The sequence below is a fragment of the Grus americana genome, chromosome 1 (assembly GCF_028858705.1).
Source record: "Grus americana isolate bGruAme1 chromosome 1, bGruAme1.mat, whole genome shotgun sequence".
NCBI lineage: Eukaryota > Metazoa > Chordata > Aves > Gruiformes > Gruidae > Grus > Grus americana.
This window is the reverse complement of record NC_072852.1, coordinates 128,528,545-128,540,445: the sequence shown is the minus strand read 5'-3', so window position 1 is coordinate 128,540,445 and position 11,901 is coordinate 128,528,545. Positions and strand designations below refer to the sequence as shown.

Here is an 11,901-nt window from a genome sequence, read left to right as displayed (position 1 = left end):
CTAGAGAGATACCTGTGCAGAGGAAGATTAGTTTCAAATGGAGGAAGGACAGAGATATAAATGAACTTTCAGCTGAGCACAGTGGCAAGTAAGAAATAGTTGTTTGTTTATGTAGAAACCGCCTTAAATCCAAGAGCTACTTGGTACCGCTTCAGATAATGGGATGTGGCTGGTATGTAATTCATGTGAGAAGCAGGTACGCTACAGGGCTCAAAATGAAAAGGGGATTTATATTTAGGCAGGGAAAAGAAAATAACTGTATGCAGGGAGGAAGTGGTTGATGCTGTCTTTCCGGAATAAACCAGCTTCTGCAATGCTTAGGACCTTTCCATGAATAAAATTCATAAATATCAGTCTGACGAGACAAAATAAGACCTTTACTTGAAAGTAGGTACGATTATATTAAGTGAAGAAGAAAGCTGCATGAGAATGGAATGGTTTGCAGTTGATTGATTAATCAAATATAAGTATCAAACATGCCCTCTATATGCACCAGCCACACTTCTGCACATTTAAGATTTGTCTTTCTTGCTCTGTCGCACCTTGCTCTAACAGCACCGTCCTCCGAGCGCCCAGTTCTCCTTGCAGCCCTCTGACACAGCAGCCGCGGAGAGAGCCCAGGACAGGAGGTTTCCGCACAGGTCCGGGCACACCTCCCAGCCCCTCTTCTCCAGCTGCCCTCGCTGTTTCCTGCGCCCTCGGTTCGGAGAAGGGAGGCCGTGGCGAGCGGGTGCTGCCCACGGGTCTCGGCCACAGCCCTGCCGGGAAAACCAAGATCGGGATTTCTGAGAAGCAGATGAAAAAATGCTGTTTTGTTTGGGCAGGGCACGGTCTGTGGAGTGGGTAGAGTTGAGTGTAAGAATCGATTATGTTCTCTGATGGAGGTGCCAGATCTCTCGGCGAGGGTATTGATTTATGTATTCATCTCTGCAAGTTGCTTTCTACTACATCTTTTGCTACTAAAATTCGGTGATGTGAATGTCAATAGGCACGAACAAAACCTCCATGATTTGAAAAGCCTGAATCTGTATTTGTAGGATATAAAAATTACTATATTTGCACAATTTTGCTGTCCTCTGAAAGCCATTTTCATAGATTCTAGTGTATCCTTTTATTCTGGGAGAGTTTCAAGAGATTTGAGAGATCTATTGGTAGTGGATTTTACATGCAGAACACGTGTGTACCTATACATTACCATGAACACTATTTTCTCTTAAAAATAGCATATGTTTTCTATTTGTAAATTGCATTTGATCACAGTCTAGAAATATTATCCATCAGAAATTACCTATCTTGAATTGCTGAATAATAGCATTTGGGTAGGCTGCTATGGCAACAGATCTACAGTCTCTTGATTCACACATCAAAGGTTCTTATGGCAACTGTTTTTTGGATACGCTTTCATTGCACAAGCAGGAGAATATACTGAGCTATCCCAGTAATCTCTGGAAAGACAGCAGCTGTAGAGTAAATTGACATGTTTACTCCTTTACACTTGTTTTTGAAATATATATAAAGGCATGCCTTATATATATAAAAAAACCCCAAACCAAAAAACAAAACCCCAACACAACGGCCAAAGTGACACTGTGGAATCAATAACATGAAAATGTATTATGAATATTTATTATAAATTAGTATTTGTATTATCCTGATACTTAGAAATTCAACCAATGATGGATTGGCATTGACAATGTGTTATACATTATACTGACTCAAAGTAGGTAACCATCCTTGCTCACAAGGCAGCTATTTTTTTTCTTCTTCTTTTTTAAGACTTAGTGAAATTTTACAGAAAAGGACCTTCCTATTAGAAATCCATCAGGTTCAAATGACCTTGACCTGTGACACACAGCAATGATCCTGACAAAAGAAGGGGTTAGCCATGCTGCCGAGCGGTCCGTTTCAGCTTTCCTTCTGCATTCAAAGGAACTGTTCTCACTAATCAAATGGGCTTTGGATTAGCCCTTACTTTTCAACGTGCAGTTCTCTTAACGAAGGTGAATTCCTCTTTCCCTTTTATTATCATCACTGTCCCTACACGACGACTCCACAGCTGCAGGTCTGCAGGTAGCTGGCGAAGGCGGTGTCTCTCTGCGATCACAGGTCACCAGCGTCCACTGTAATAGGTGAGTTCAGTGCAAAACGCACAGGTATACACGCACGCTCCTGCTGACGAAGTCTGTTCGGAAACAGAGTGTGTGCTTCGCAAAAAGGGATGGTAACTTTCGAACAGGAAGATGCCAATTAAATAAGTGGGGTGAGCACAGAAGAAACCGTAAAGTGTCTATCCCTTAACATCTTTAAGAACAAATTATAAACACTCCTGTGAGAGATGTCATAAGTAAAGCTGTTTGGGGCAGGGAGATGAACTAGATGACATCCCAAATTCCGTATTTCTGTGGCTCTGCGATCACTGTGCTTGTGCTTGCGCAGGCATAAACCTTCACTGTGCACAGACCCACGGGTAGGATGGCAGACTCCAGACAGAGGAAAGTTGAAATTATATGTCAAGCATGTGTGGGAGACAGCGAACATCTGACCACCTGGAAGATTGTCATATGCTCTTAGTCATTTTTCTACAAAACTTTCTGAATGTCTGAGGCTCACTAAAATAAAGACTTTAGAGAAAAGGTTGGGTTTTTTTAAAAAAAAAAGCCAACAATAAATCATCTGGTCCACAATAGGGGCTGCACAGTACAGATATTTTTACTTATTGAATATGTGCTGGCAGGTTTAATTTAAGTGGTAGATGCATTTTTATGAAGCAGAAAAATGTCTTAAGAAACTAAAACTTGACTTTGCGGAACATAAAAGCTTTCTAATGGCAGACATTCAAATACTATGCATTCGTGTGGCTATACTGGGAAATATGCAGACTAGGCGTGCTAATTTCTGAAGATATCTTTTCACTGGCTATTTGTAAGAAGCGGCTAATGACAATGTCTTTGGCCTTGGTCGTCTCCATATTCCTCTCCCGTGATATCTGCATGCTGATTTGATCTACATTAGTCATGATAAGCTCCGAGGCCAGGATCTGAGTGGGGGATGCCCTGTTTGCTGTGCTATCCATGATGTACTGCTTGTACAGTTCCACCAGCTTCTGCTCGAGGTAGTCGTTCAGGGCTGAGTCAGAGAGGGGCTGCTGGTGGGGCACTAAGCTCGCCAGCCGCCAGCACGAGGAGTAGCCTTGGACCGGCTTGCGGCTGGTGTCGCTGGAGGGGGGGACCCTCACGGACTCCATGGCGGGAGGAATCTCTGAGGACTCCAAGAAGGGGCCTATGCCACTGTCACAGGTAAAATCTGTCGTGACTGAGCTAATCGGCACCACGTAGTCCCCGGCTATATGCAAATCGTTGTAGTTCTTGCAGATGCTTTTGCAGGAAGATGGAACCAGGTAGGTGTCTTTTCTTGTCACCCCCTCGCAGACATGAATAGCTGGAGACGGCTGCCCGGCGGACGCAGGGTGCTGTGTAGGCTGTGGGAGATTATCCTTCTGCCTTCTGCTGTGCTTGCTACCTCTAGAGCAGACTGAGGAGATGCACTTGCCAGCAGATCTGCATCTCTGAAGGAGGCTTTTTCCTTGTGCTTCGTCCATGGAAGAATAATTAATGGACCTCATTTCATACACCACTTCCTCAGCCGAACTCTTGCTGTAGAGAGCAGGGTCCAGGTCTTCACAAAGGTAGGCGATTCCGTAAAGGTAACCTTCTGACAGCATCCTTCACCAAGGGGAAGGAACCACCAGCAGACAGAAAAATGACAAGAAGAAACCATTAGTTCATTACAAACTCATTGAGTGGTGATTACACTCACAAGTCTGTTACTAGCTGCAGAGACATGTTTCCGATTTGGACATGAACAAGAGTGTCATCACATCAAAGCATATTCTGTATAACATAACATACGGCACGTCCAATACCTCCAACAAGAAGTGAGTTGGGAAGAGAGGAACAAGTAGTTTGTTGTGGTAATAGTTGCTGTAATAGCTTACACTTAAATATGTATATTTTTGTCCTTGACTTCAGTAAGCAGCCAAGGGGTTTCCCCCTTTTTCTGATATGCTTTAAAACAACTTTTGTTGTGTGTGGTTTGTCAGCTGCCTCTGAACTTTGTTTGAGATTCATATTGAGAGTATCACCCCTTCTGGTCCAGACTGATCAATGACTGTAGGTGTGGTTCCTTTTTCATTAAAAAATCTCAGATCATTAAATTAGTACTTTGTACTTCTGCATGCCAAGCAGGATGGAATTTATTGTCTCTAACTTTTAGACATGAAAATGTCAGCGGCAAACGCAAGGCTTTTTGGAGGCATGATTCATTTGGCCCGTTTTAGACACCTAAATCAAAATGAGATGAATTATGCCCTAGATTTGATTATCACTCTCCAGTTACTATAAAAGGATCTTAAACTGACTACCCTAGATGTAGAAATCTGCAGTGTACTTTTGAAGAGACTTATTTCAGTGTAATGCATAGGAAAGCGCACTTTTCAGAAGTACTCCTGCTCCTTCATAGTCGGGTTAGTTGTGAGTACCACCAGCTCCGAAATCGGTTTCCACTGCGGTTCTACAAAGGCACAATCAGGTTCCAGCAGGCACTGACTCTCTCCCTCTCTGAGCAGGCAGCTCAGTCTCAAAAGCTGTGTACACATGTTGGTAATGAAAGGCCGGACTCGCTAGCAAGGACACACGTGCATCTGCACGTCAGTAAATGTTTCTGCCCAAGCTTTAGCAGCTCCACTACCATATAATTATTCTGAAGTCCACCTCTGCATCTTTTTTTTTTTTTAACAGATGTCAAGGAGACGATCAATGGGAAAAATATCCTAAAGAAATTGTGTGGTCCAGCAAAGAGAAAGTAAATCTTAAGTAAAAATAAATTAAAATAAAAATCGGTTTCTTCTTTCTACCAGATAACTTGTGTGATAGAGGAACAAATAACTTGTCTTTGTTTTAATAGCGAGTACTTTTCTTCATTTACTATTTAATCCAATTACATCATTTTAATCCTTAACGGACACTGTCTCTGCAGATATGAACATATGCTCCAGTTATTCGACAGTTTGCCTGTCTATTTCAAAACACCCGCTGTGATGGAGCACCAGAACGGGAACATCTTTCCACAAACTGTGAATGGGGAGGTGGCATCTCTCTGGCACATGCTGTGCTACCCCATGCTGCTGTCGACCGCTCCACTTATCTTTTCCAAGAGCGTAAGGACTCTCATTTCTTAGTAAAGGATTCCATGTGTCACAGTTGCTAGTGCAAAATGCTGCACTAATAATAAACGTTGGCTAAATTCTGTCTAAGCACGGATATAGACTTTACACAGATGTTAGGAAGGAGGCAGCGTGAGAAAGTACTTTCCTTGGGGCGGGGGGGGGAATCACTTCCACACTGTGAAGAAGAAGGTTGGAGGGAAAATAAACTTTCTTCAGAAGGAAATATTCATGGAAATCAAACGTTTTCAAATACTCGCTCTGGTGACCCTGGATCCTCTCTGCTGCTGCTAGCTGTGATTTCCCACAGTTAGGTAACATTTAATAAAAAGTGATCTATTTACACAAGAGGGGGAAAAATAATCTTTGGGGCTTGTCATTCCTTGCAGTATGCTGCTGTTGTCTTGTCTTAGGTTTTAGCTGTGATTAAGGTGCCACCACAGAAATCTTAGCCAAATGCCAGAGCTACTCAGGTTATCCACTCATCCCCCTCTCTCTTCTGCTTCTGTTCCCCGCTTTTGCGGTGCAAAGGCTGTTCCCTTCCCCCCATCATCCATGGCCCAGATGGCTTTATTGCAAAGTCACCACTAACTTTGGCTGACATGAATCTGGAATCGTTATGCGCTTATTCCTATACTTATTTTTAATGTGGATTCTGAGAAATGAGTGGAAATATAACATATGGCCTGCTCACTGCTCAACCAACGCACGCAAAGCCAGTTGTGTTCAGGTAGCATGTGACACTTCTGTCTTTCCTACTACCCAGATGTATGTTGTTTCTGTCATAAGGTGAAATATTAGGGAAATGAAACCGTTGGTTTCATTTCTTTGCACTGCATTCTGCAATACTTATTTTAAGTGTTTTACAGCACGCTGTCTGAGCCAGGAGTGGAAACAAAAGAACTGGCAAATTCAAAAAGATTAGGCTCCCATCGTGCTCAGGAGTTGTGTGTTTTGCTGAACGAGTTACAAGCTTACCCTCCAAAGTTGGCAAGGGTTGTCGCACTAATCTGACTATTCCCAGCTCTGCAAGGAAATCTGACTGGAGTTTTGATTGATAGGCAGTGCTGAGAGCCTGAATGCAAAAGAGAGGTGCATATACCCCTGGTCCTAGTACTTAATATAATATATACCCCTGTCAAGTTGTTATTCCATCACTACCAATGGCTAGTCACGCAATTAGGTCATCTTTAATTCTTGCATTTGACATCCGATGAGTTTTCATTAATTTTTCTTTCTTGTGCCCCTTCTCTTAACCCCCCTTCCATGCCACAGATGCACGTATACACCAGGATTCCAAGTGCACAGGGATTATATCTAATGCCTTTCAATATTTCAGGTTTCACGCTCCTTAAATTCAGATTTCACTTCCCTCTTCCTGAAAATAACTGCCTGACTTTCGTTGCACAAGGAAAAACAGTCCCTTTTACAATTCTGACCTGATGCATTTTGCACGAGAGGCGAACAAATAGATTTTTCCTTGCGTGGCTACTGTCCTGGCAAATGGGAGCTGACTACGTTCTATCTAAGCCTAGTGGAGACAGAGGGAGAAGACTGCCTGGTTTACACTCTCTTTTCTCTCTGACATAGTCTTTGTTACTGTCAGATGATCTCAAAAACTCATATGTCTTGCCTGGGGTTTTTGTTCAGTTCTTCAGCAGCAGAAAAGCCTAAAGGCAGGATGAATGTTTAAAGCCACGTGGAGAATCCAGTGTTATTGCCAGTATTTTCTGAGTGGCAGCAAATTTGCTGGGTTATAATGCTTGGCGATGGTGCCAATGTTTGCATAAAGACCTCAGATTACAGTCTGGGAGCAGGCAAACAGAATGGGAGTTCTTGGCTCAGGATAAGCAAAACGCTTAAGGAAAGCCTGAGAAGTGTACACAAAGAGATATGATAAATTGTGTCCTGTATAAAAACCTGAGCAAGATGAAAAGTTGCTAGGGAGAACGGAAAGAACATGGTGTCAGCTGGGATCACAGCTCTGTGGGGAAAGGGACATTCTTTTGCATTGCCAAAGGAGGGGATGGAAACTCATAGAAGAGACGAGCTTGGTTTGAGTACGTCTGGATTTCAGATCCCTGAGCGAGGCTCTGAACGACACTAAAGTTGTGCTGCTGGTAGCTGGAGTTCAAGTTTTAACACAGGGTGTAACTTAAGTTCTAGCTGTTTTACTAGATGGGACCCCAGATGATGAAGTCTCCCTGTCTCAAGGAAACTCAAATCCTCTGGCTCCATCTGTAGTATATTTTCCCCATTTTAAGAGACACTTTTCCAGGCTGTGGAGATACAGACAGATCCCTTCCGTGAGGTTTGGGATCTACCTCAGATTGCAGGACGTGCGTGCAAGAATTCACCTGGCAAGCAGGAGAGGCTGGAGAGCGAGCCTGCACGTGTTGCAGGACCCGTATCTCACCTTCCACTGGCGCTGATGTGAAACAGCTCCCAGGAAGCCCCAGTGCCAGCGTAGGGAAATCAGGAGAGTGAAGAAGGTAGAATAATGAGCTGTGCATATGGATGAGTATAGCCTTTCCTTAATGCCTGAAACGCACAGATCTTTGGTATCTGAACCTCGTTTGATAAGGGCTATCTCCAGTGCCCAGGGCTGGCTTGGGTAAAGGTAATGCTGATGACACTAAACTGCGTGGTGAGGTGGACGCATCAGAAGGGAGAGCCATCTTACAGAGACCTGGACAGGCTAGCAATAACAGTGTGAAGGTCAACAAAGACAAATGCAAGGCCTCGCACCTGGGAGGACATAAGCAAAGAGCCCAGTACAGGCTAGGATCTGTGTGTCTGGGGAGCAGCCCAGCTGAAAGGGACCTGGGGGTCCTGGTGGACAGCCAGCTGAACGTGGCTCAGCAGTGCACTGCTGCACCAACAAAGGCAAATCGGGCCCTGGGTGCATCCGCGCAGGCACTACTAGCAGAGACAGAGACGTGATCATCCCCCTCTACTCAGCACTTGTCAGGCTGCACCTGGAGTACTGTGTGCAGTTCTGGTTCCCACAATTCAAGAAAGATGTGGACAGACTGGAGAGGGTCCAACAGAGGGCCATGAAGATGATCAAAGGGCTGGAGAACCTGCCCTACAAGGAAAGACTGAAGGAGTTAGGACTCTTCTCCCTGGAGAAAAGAAGGCTGAGGGGGAGACCTCATTACAATATTTCCATACCTAAAGGGCAGCTGCAAAGAAGACAGAGGCTCTTTCTTTACAAGGAGCCACATGGAGAAGACGAGGGGCAACAGGTACAAACTGCACTGCGAGAGGTTTCATCTCAATGTAAGAAAGACATTTTTTACAGTGAGAACAATCAATGACTGGAACAACCTCCCCAGGGACATGGTGGAGTCCCCATCACCGGAGCTTTTCAAGATGCAATTGAGCAGGGTGCTAGATAATCTCATCTAGGCTCCCTTTTCCACAAAAAGTTGGACCAGATGATCTTTCGAGGTTCCTTCCAACCTGGGCAGTTCTATGACTCTATGATTCTATGATAACAGTGCCTGCTATTTGAGGTAGGAGTTGTCCCACTTTGCCCATGGCAGAAGAGGAATAGCTAAGAGGTGCTTTTGCACAAGCATCCAAATGCTACCTGGTGCATATGTAACTTCCTCTCCCTGCTGCTGCTCTGGGAGACCTGGGACCTGCGAGACTGTGACGCGAGGCTCTTTCAGCAGCGGTTGTGAGACAAACACCTCTTGTCCCCTCCCCGCAGCTCTCTTCGCTCTGATCTTTTAGTCTTCCCACTGAAGAAAACATGAGCCCTGATCATCTTTATTCACATGTCAACAGTCCAAGAGATGCTGTGTTTGGAGGAACAACTAGAGTAGGTTTAAGAGGATAATAATCCTGTATTTCAAGAGTATGAGGGAATCTACTTGAAGAACAGGCTGAAGGAAGCAAGTGAGGAGAGATATCCTCCCCAAGAACACATTATACTTTATATATGTATTGTACTGTTGAATGTTCTCATTATACAAGTGTCTACCCATTTTTAATCATGCTAAATGGATGGCAGGGAGCTTCAGGAGCAGCCGTTTCTTTCATTTAGAAAAAAATACATTCTTACTGTATGTTTGAGAGCTGTGGTATCTCTAAATGGGGTTTAGGGGGATAGGCTTCCATAAAAGTACAATGAAAACTGTATGTGGGTAAATATAGCTTCTTGAACTCTCAAATAATTTCCCATCCAAGTCAGTTTTATCAGTTCAAGTTCCTTGAAGCATCATACAGAGCAAGCTTGGTTCATAATTTTCCATACTTTTCTTATACATCTATATCCATACAAAGTTGTTTTAGGACACCATCAATCTGGTTTGATAGCATTTTACATCTCATATCCACAGCTGTAAGCAACATGAAATGTGAGGCAGGAAAGAATCAGGCTCTACATTCATAAGGATGACTTGACTGTGTGATATTTCTACACCATGCTTTTATGTCTTTCTAGGGTGGAAATCATTTCATGCTTCTGGATTTCTCTGTTTATTTTAATGAATTGTTAGTTGTTGTCAGGACTGAACTATATGGACTGCAATATTTTGTACCTAAGCAGTTAAAGTAAAGAGGAAATAAATTCATGTGCACTCTTCTAGAAGATAATACACTTTCTAGAAGTGAAAAGAATAAATGGTAAAGCAAGAAAGACACAAAAGGCTGAAGGGGTTTCCCAGGAGGAGCGAGGGAAATGGTGCACTACCAAGCATTGAAACGTTACTCGCAGCTGCTGTAGAGTATAAAAAAGAGTGGGAAGGGTGCCTGCTGTGTGTGTACACCCAGGTCAAGCTGCGAATTTGCAGCGAACCAGGAAATTCACTGTGAATCAGGAGAATACAATGATAAAGTTTCTTTGTTTACACTTTTTAGCATCACCTTGTTTTCAGAGAAGTCTCGGCTTTTTTCTATGAACTTTTTTTAATATGATGCCCATGTTTATCTATTATGGTGAGTATTTTTATTTCTAATCTACAAATAGAGTACCTCGCTTTGAAGACATTATTTAGACAGTACACTAACATGCACAGAAAGATCAATAAAAATACCATAATTATGATAAAAGCAACACACCTGGTAAGACTCCCTCTAAAAGTATTGTGAAAAACATTTTTAGCATGATTTTATGAAAGACTTTATAAATATCAGAGGAACAATTATTTTTTGCATTTTGAAGTTGCATTGCAATCACAGTCAGTCACAGTTATGAGGAGGGCACTTTTGAAATGCTCTCATCACTTCTTAAGGCAGCAGAAACCGCATGCGGACAGCGGCTGAGAGACTGCAAACATGCACATGCATTCAAACCAGAAAAAGTACGTCTTCGTTTTACCAGCTACTAGCTGTGATCCCACACAAACAGAAATGAGCCACTTTGATAAGCAAGAGCAACATTTTCATACATTTATATAATGCATAGTATATTTTAGTTCTTACCTCCAAAGATACAGCAGCTGACCAGGTACAGAAAATTTGTTGTCTTCTAACCAGTTTAAAATTTCCCGTGAGTCTGTCCTACCCCAAAATGCAATGTTCTGTTTTTATTTCCTTTTTAAATACACTTCTAGAATGACATGTGTTTTATTTCTAATCCTCTATAGCACAGAAGTATAGAAAGAAAGTCCCTTAGGAGATGAGGGGGTTTTATAACTGACTGAACTGCAACACGCTGAACTTGCTTCCTCTTTTATGTCTAAATGAAACTTCGTTGTGAAACTGTGTACTGTTAAAATAGCTGATTGCAACACACTCGCTCCAGGCAGACGGACTTCTCTGTATTAACTGTTGTACCAAAAAAAAAAAAAAGAAAAAAGTGAATTGAACAGCTAGAACAATCTTGGAGAAACAGCTCATTTGTTGGTAACTTACAGTGTACCCCATTTCAACCACTATCTATTGTTCTGCTTTTAAATTGACACAGCAAGACATCTAGACATGTCAAGACTGTCATGCCAAAACAGGTAGGACGAGTGAGATGCCAAAGCAGAAATGCATTTCACAGCAGGCCTTCTTTGTTATCTGCAGACCCTCGTACATCTCAGCTCCCACCAAACAGCACAGCTCAGCTGGTCGCTCGGGTTTTGCTTGGTACCTGCAAGGCCTGTCAGGAGGTGCACTCGGTGCCTCCGTGCCTGCCATACCCAGGCAGGCGGCTTCTCTTAGCAGGCGCAGTCTGGGAAAATACCTCGGGCAAGCGGGAGTTCACCCTCCAAGCTCGAGGTGTGTGGACAGTGAAGATGGCTTGAGATTGGTGTTGGAGTATTCCTTAAAGGACAGAGGACAAGTACTGTTGGAATTGATCCCAACAGCATGTACAGAATTTGCTTAAAAAGGCATCATCAGGTATCCATACATTGCAATAAGAGAAATTTATTTCCATTCTCACTGTATTTTAACTTCCTTATTGAGGACCTATTTCTTAATTATTATTTTTTTTCTCAGAAGCCTCCAACTCTGCCAGCCAGAAAATATGTTGTAGTACAATGCTTCTATTAACATCATTTTGCTAAATAATTGCTGTGATATGATATGTGATTGGGACTAGTATCCAAAGTTTTCTTAGCCATAGACATGGAAAAACTACATATGTCATTCTGGCAATACCTACACATCCCTAGCTAATTCATACAAGAGTTTAATCAAATAATACTGTACCAAATCATATGCTATGCTAGGATCAACAG

The 11,901-nt window shown here is 42.8% G+C and overlaps 1 protein-coding gene across 1 annotated transcript; it reads right to left on the bottom strand.

Annotated features, from left to right (window-relative positions):
* Positions 1–1,659: 1,659 nt before the first annotated feature.
* TASL (TLR adaptor interacting with endolysosomal SLC15A4) lies at positions 1,660–10,948 on the bottom strand. Its single transcript, XM_054809574.1, has 2 exons — positions 10,655–10,948; positions 1,660–3,722 (listed from the first exon to the last, which is right to left on the bottom strand). The coding sequence occupies exon 2, from the start codon at positions 3,719–3,721 to the stop codon at positions 2,843–2,845; it is 879 nt and encodes a 292-aa protein (XP_054665549.1). The 5' UTR covers position 3,722; positions 10,655–10,948; the 3' UTR covers positions 1,660–2,842.
* Positions 10,949–11,901: the final 953 nt, after the last annotated feature.

Bases quoted from the DNA above. Each gene is read 5' to 3' on its own strand.
- TASL (XM_054809574.1), bottom strand. From the start codon at position 3,721: ATGCTGTCAGAAGGTTACCTTTACGGAATCGCCTACCTTTGTGAAGAC.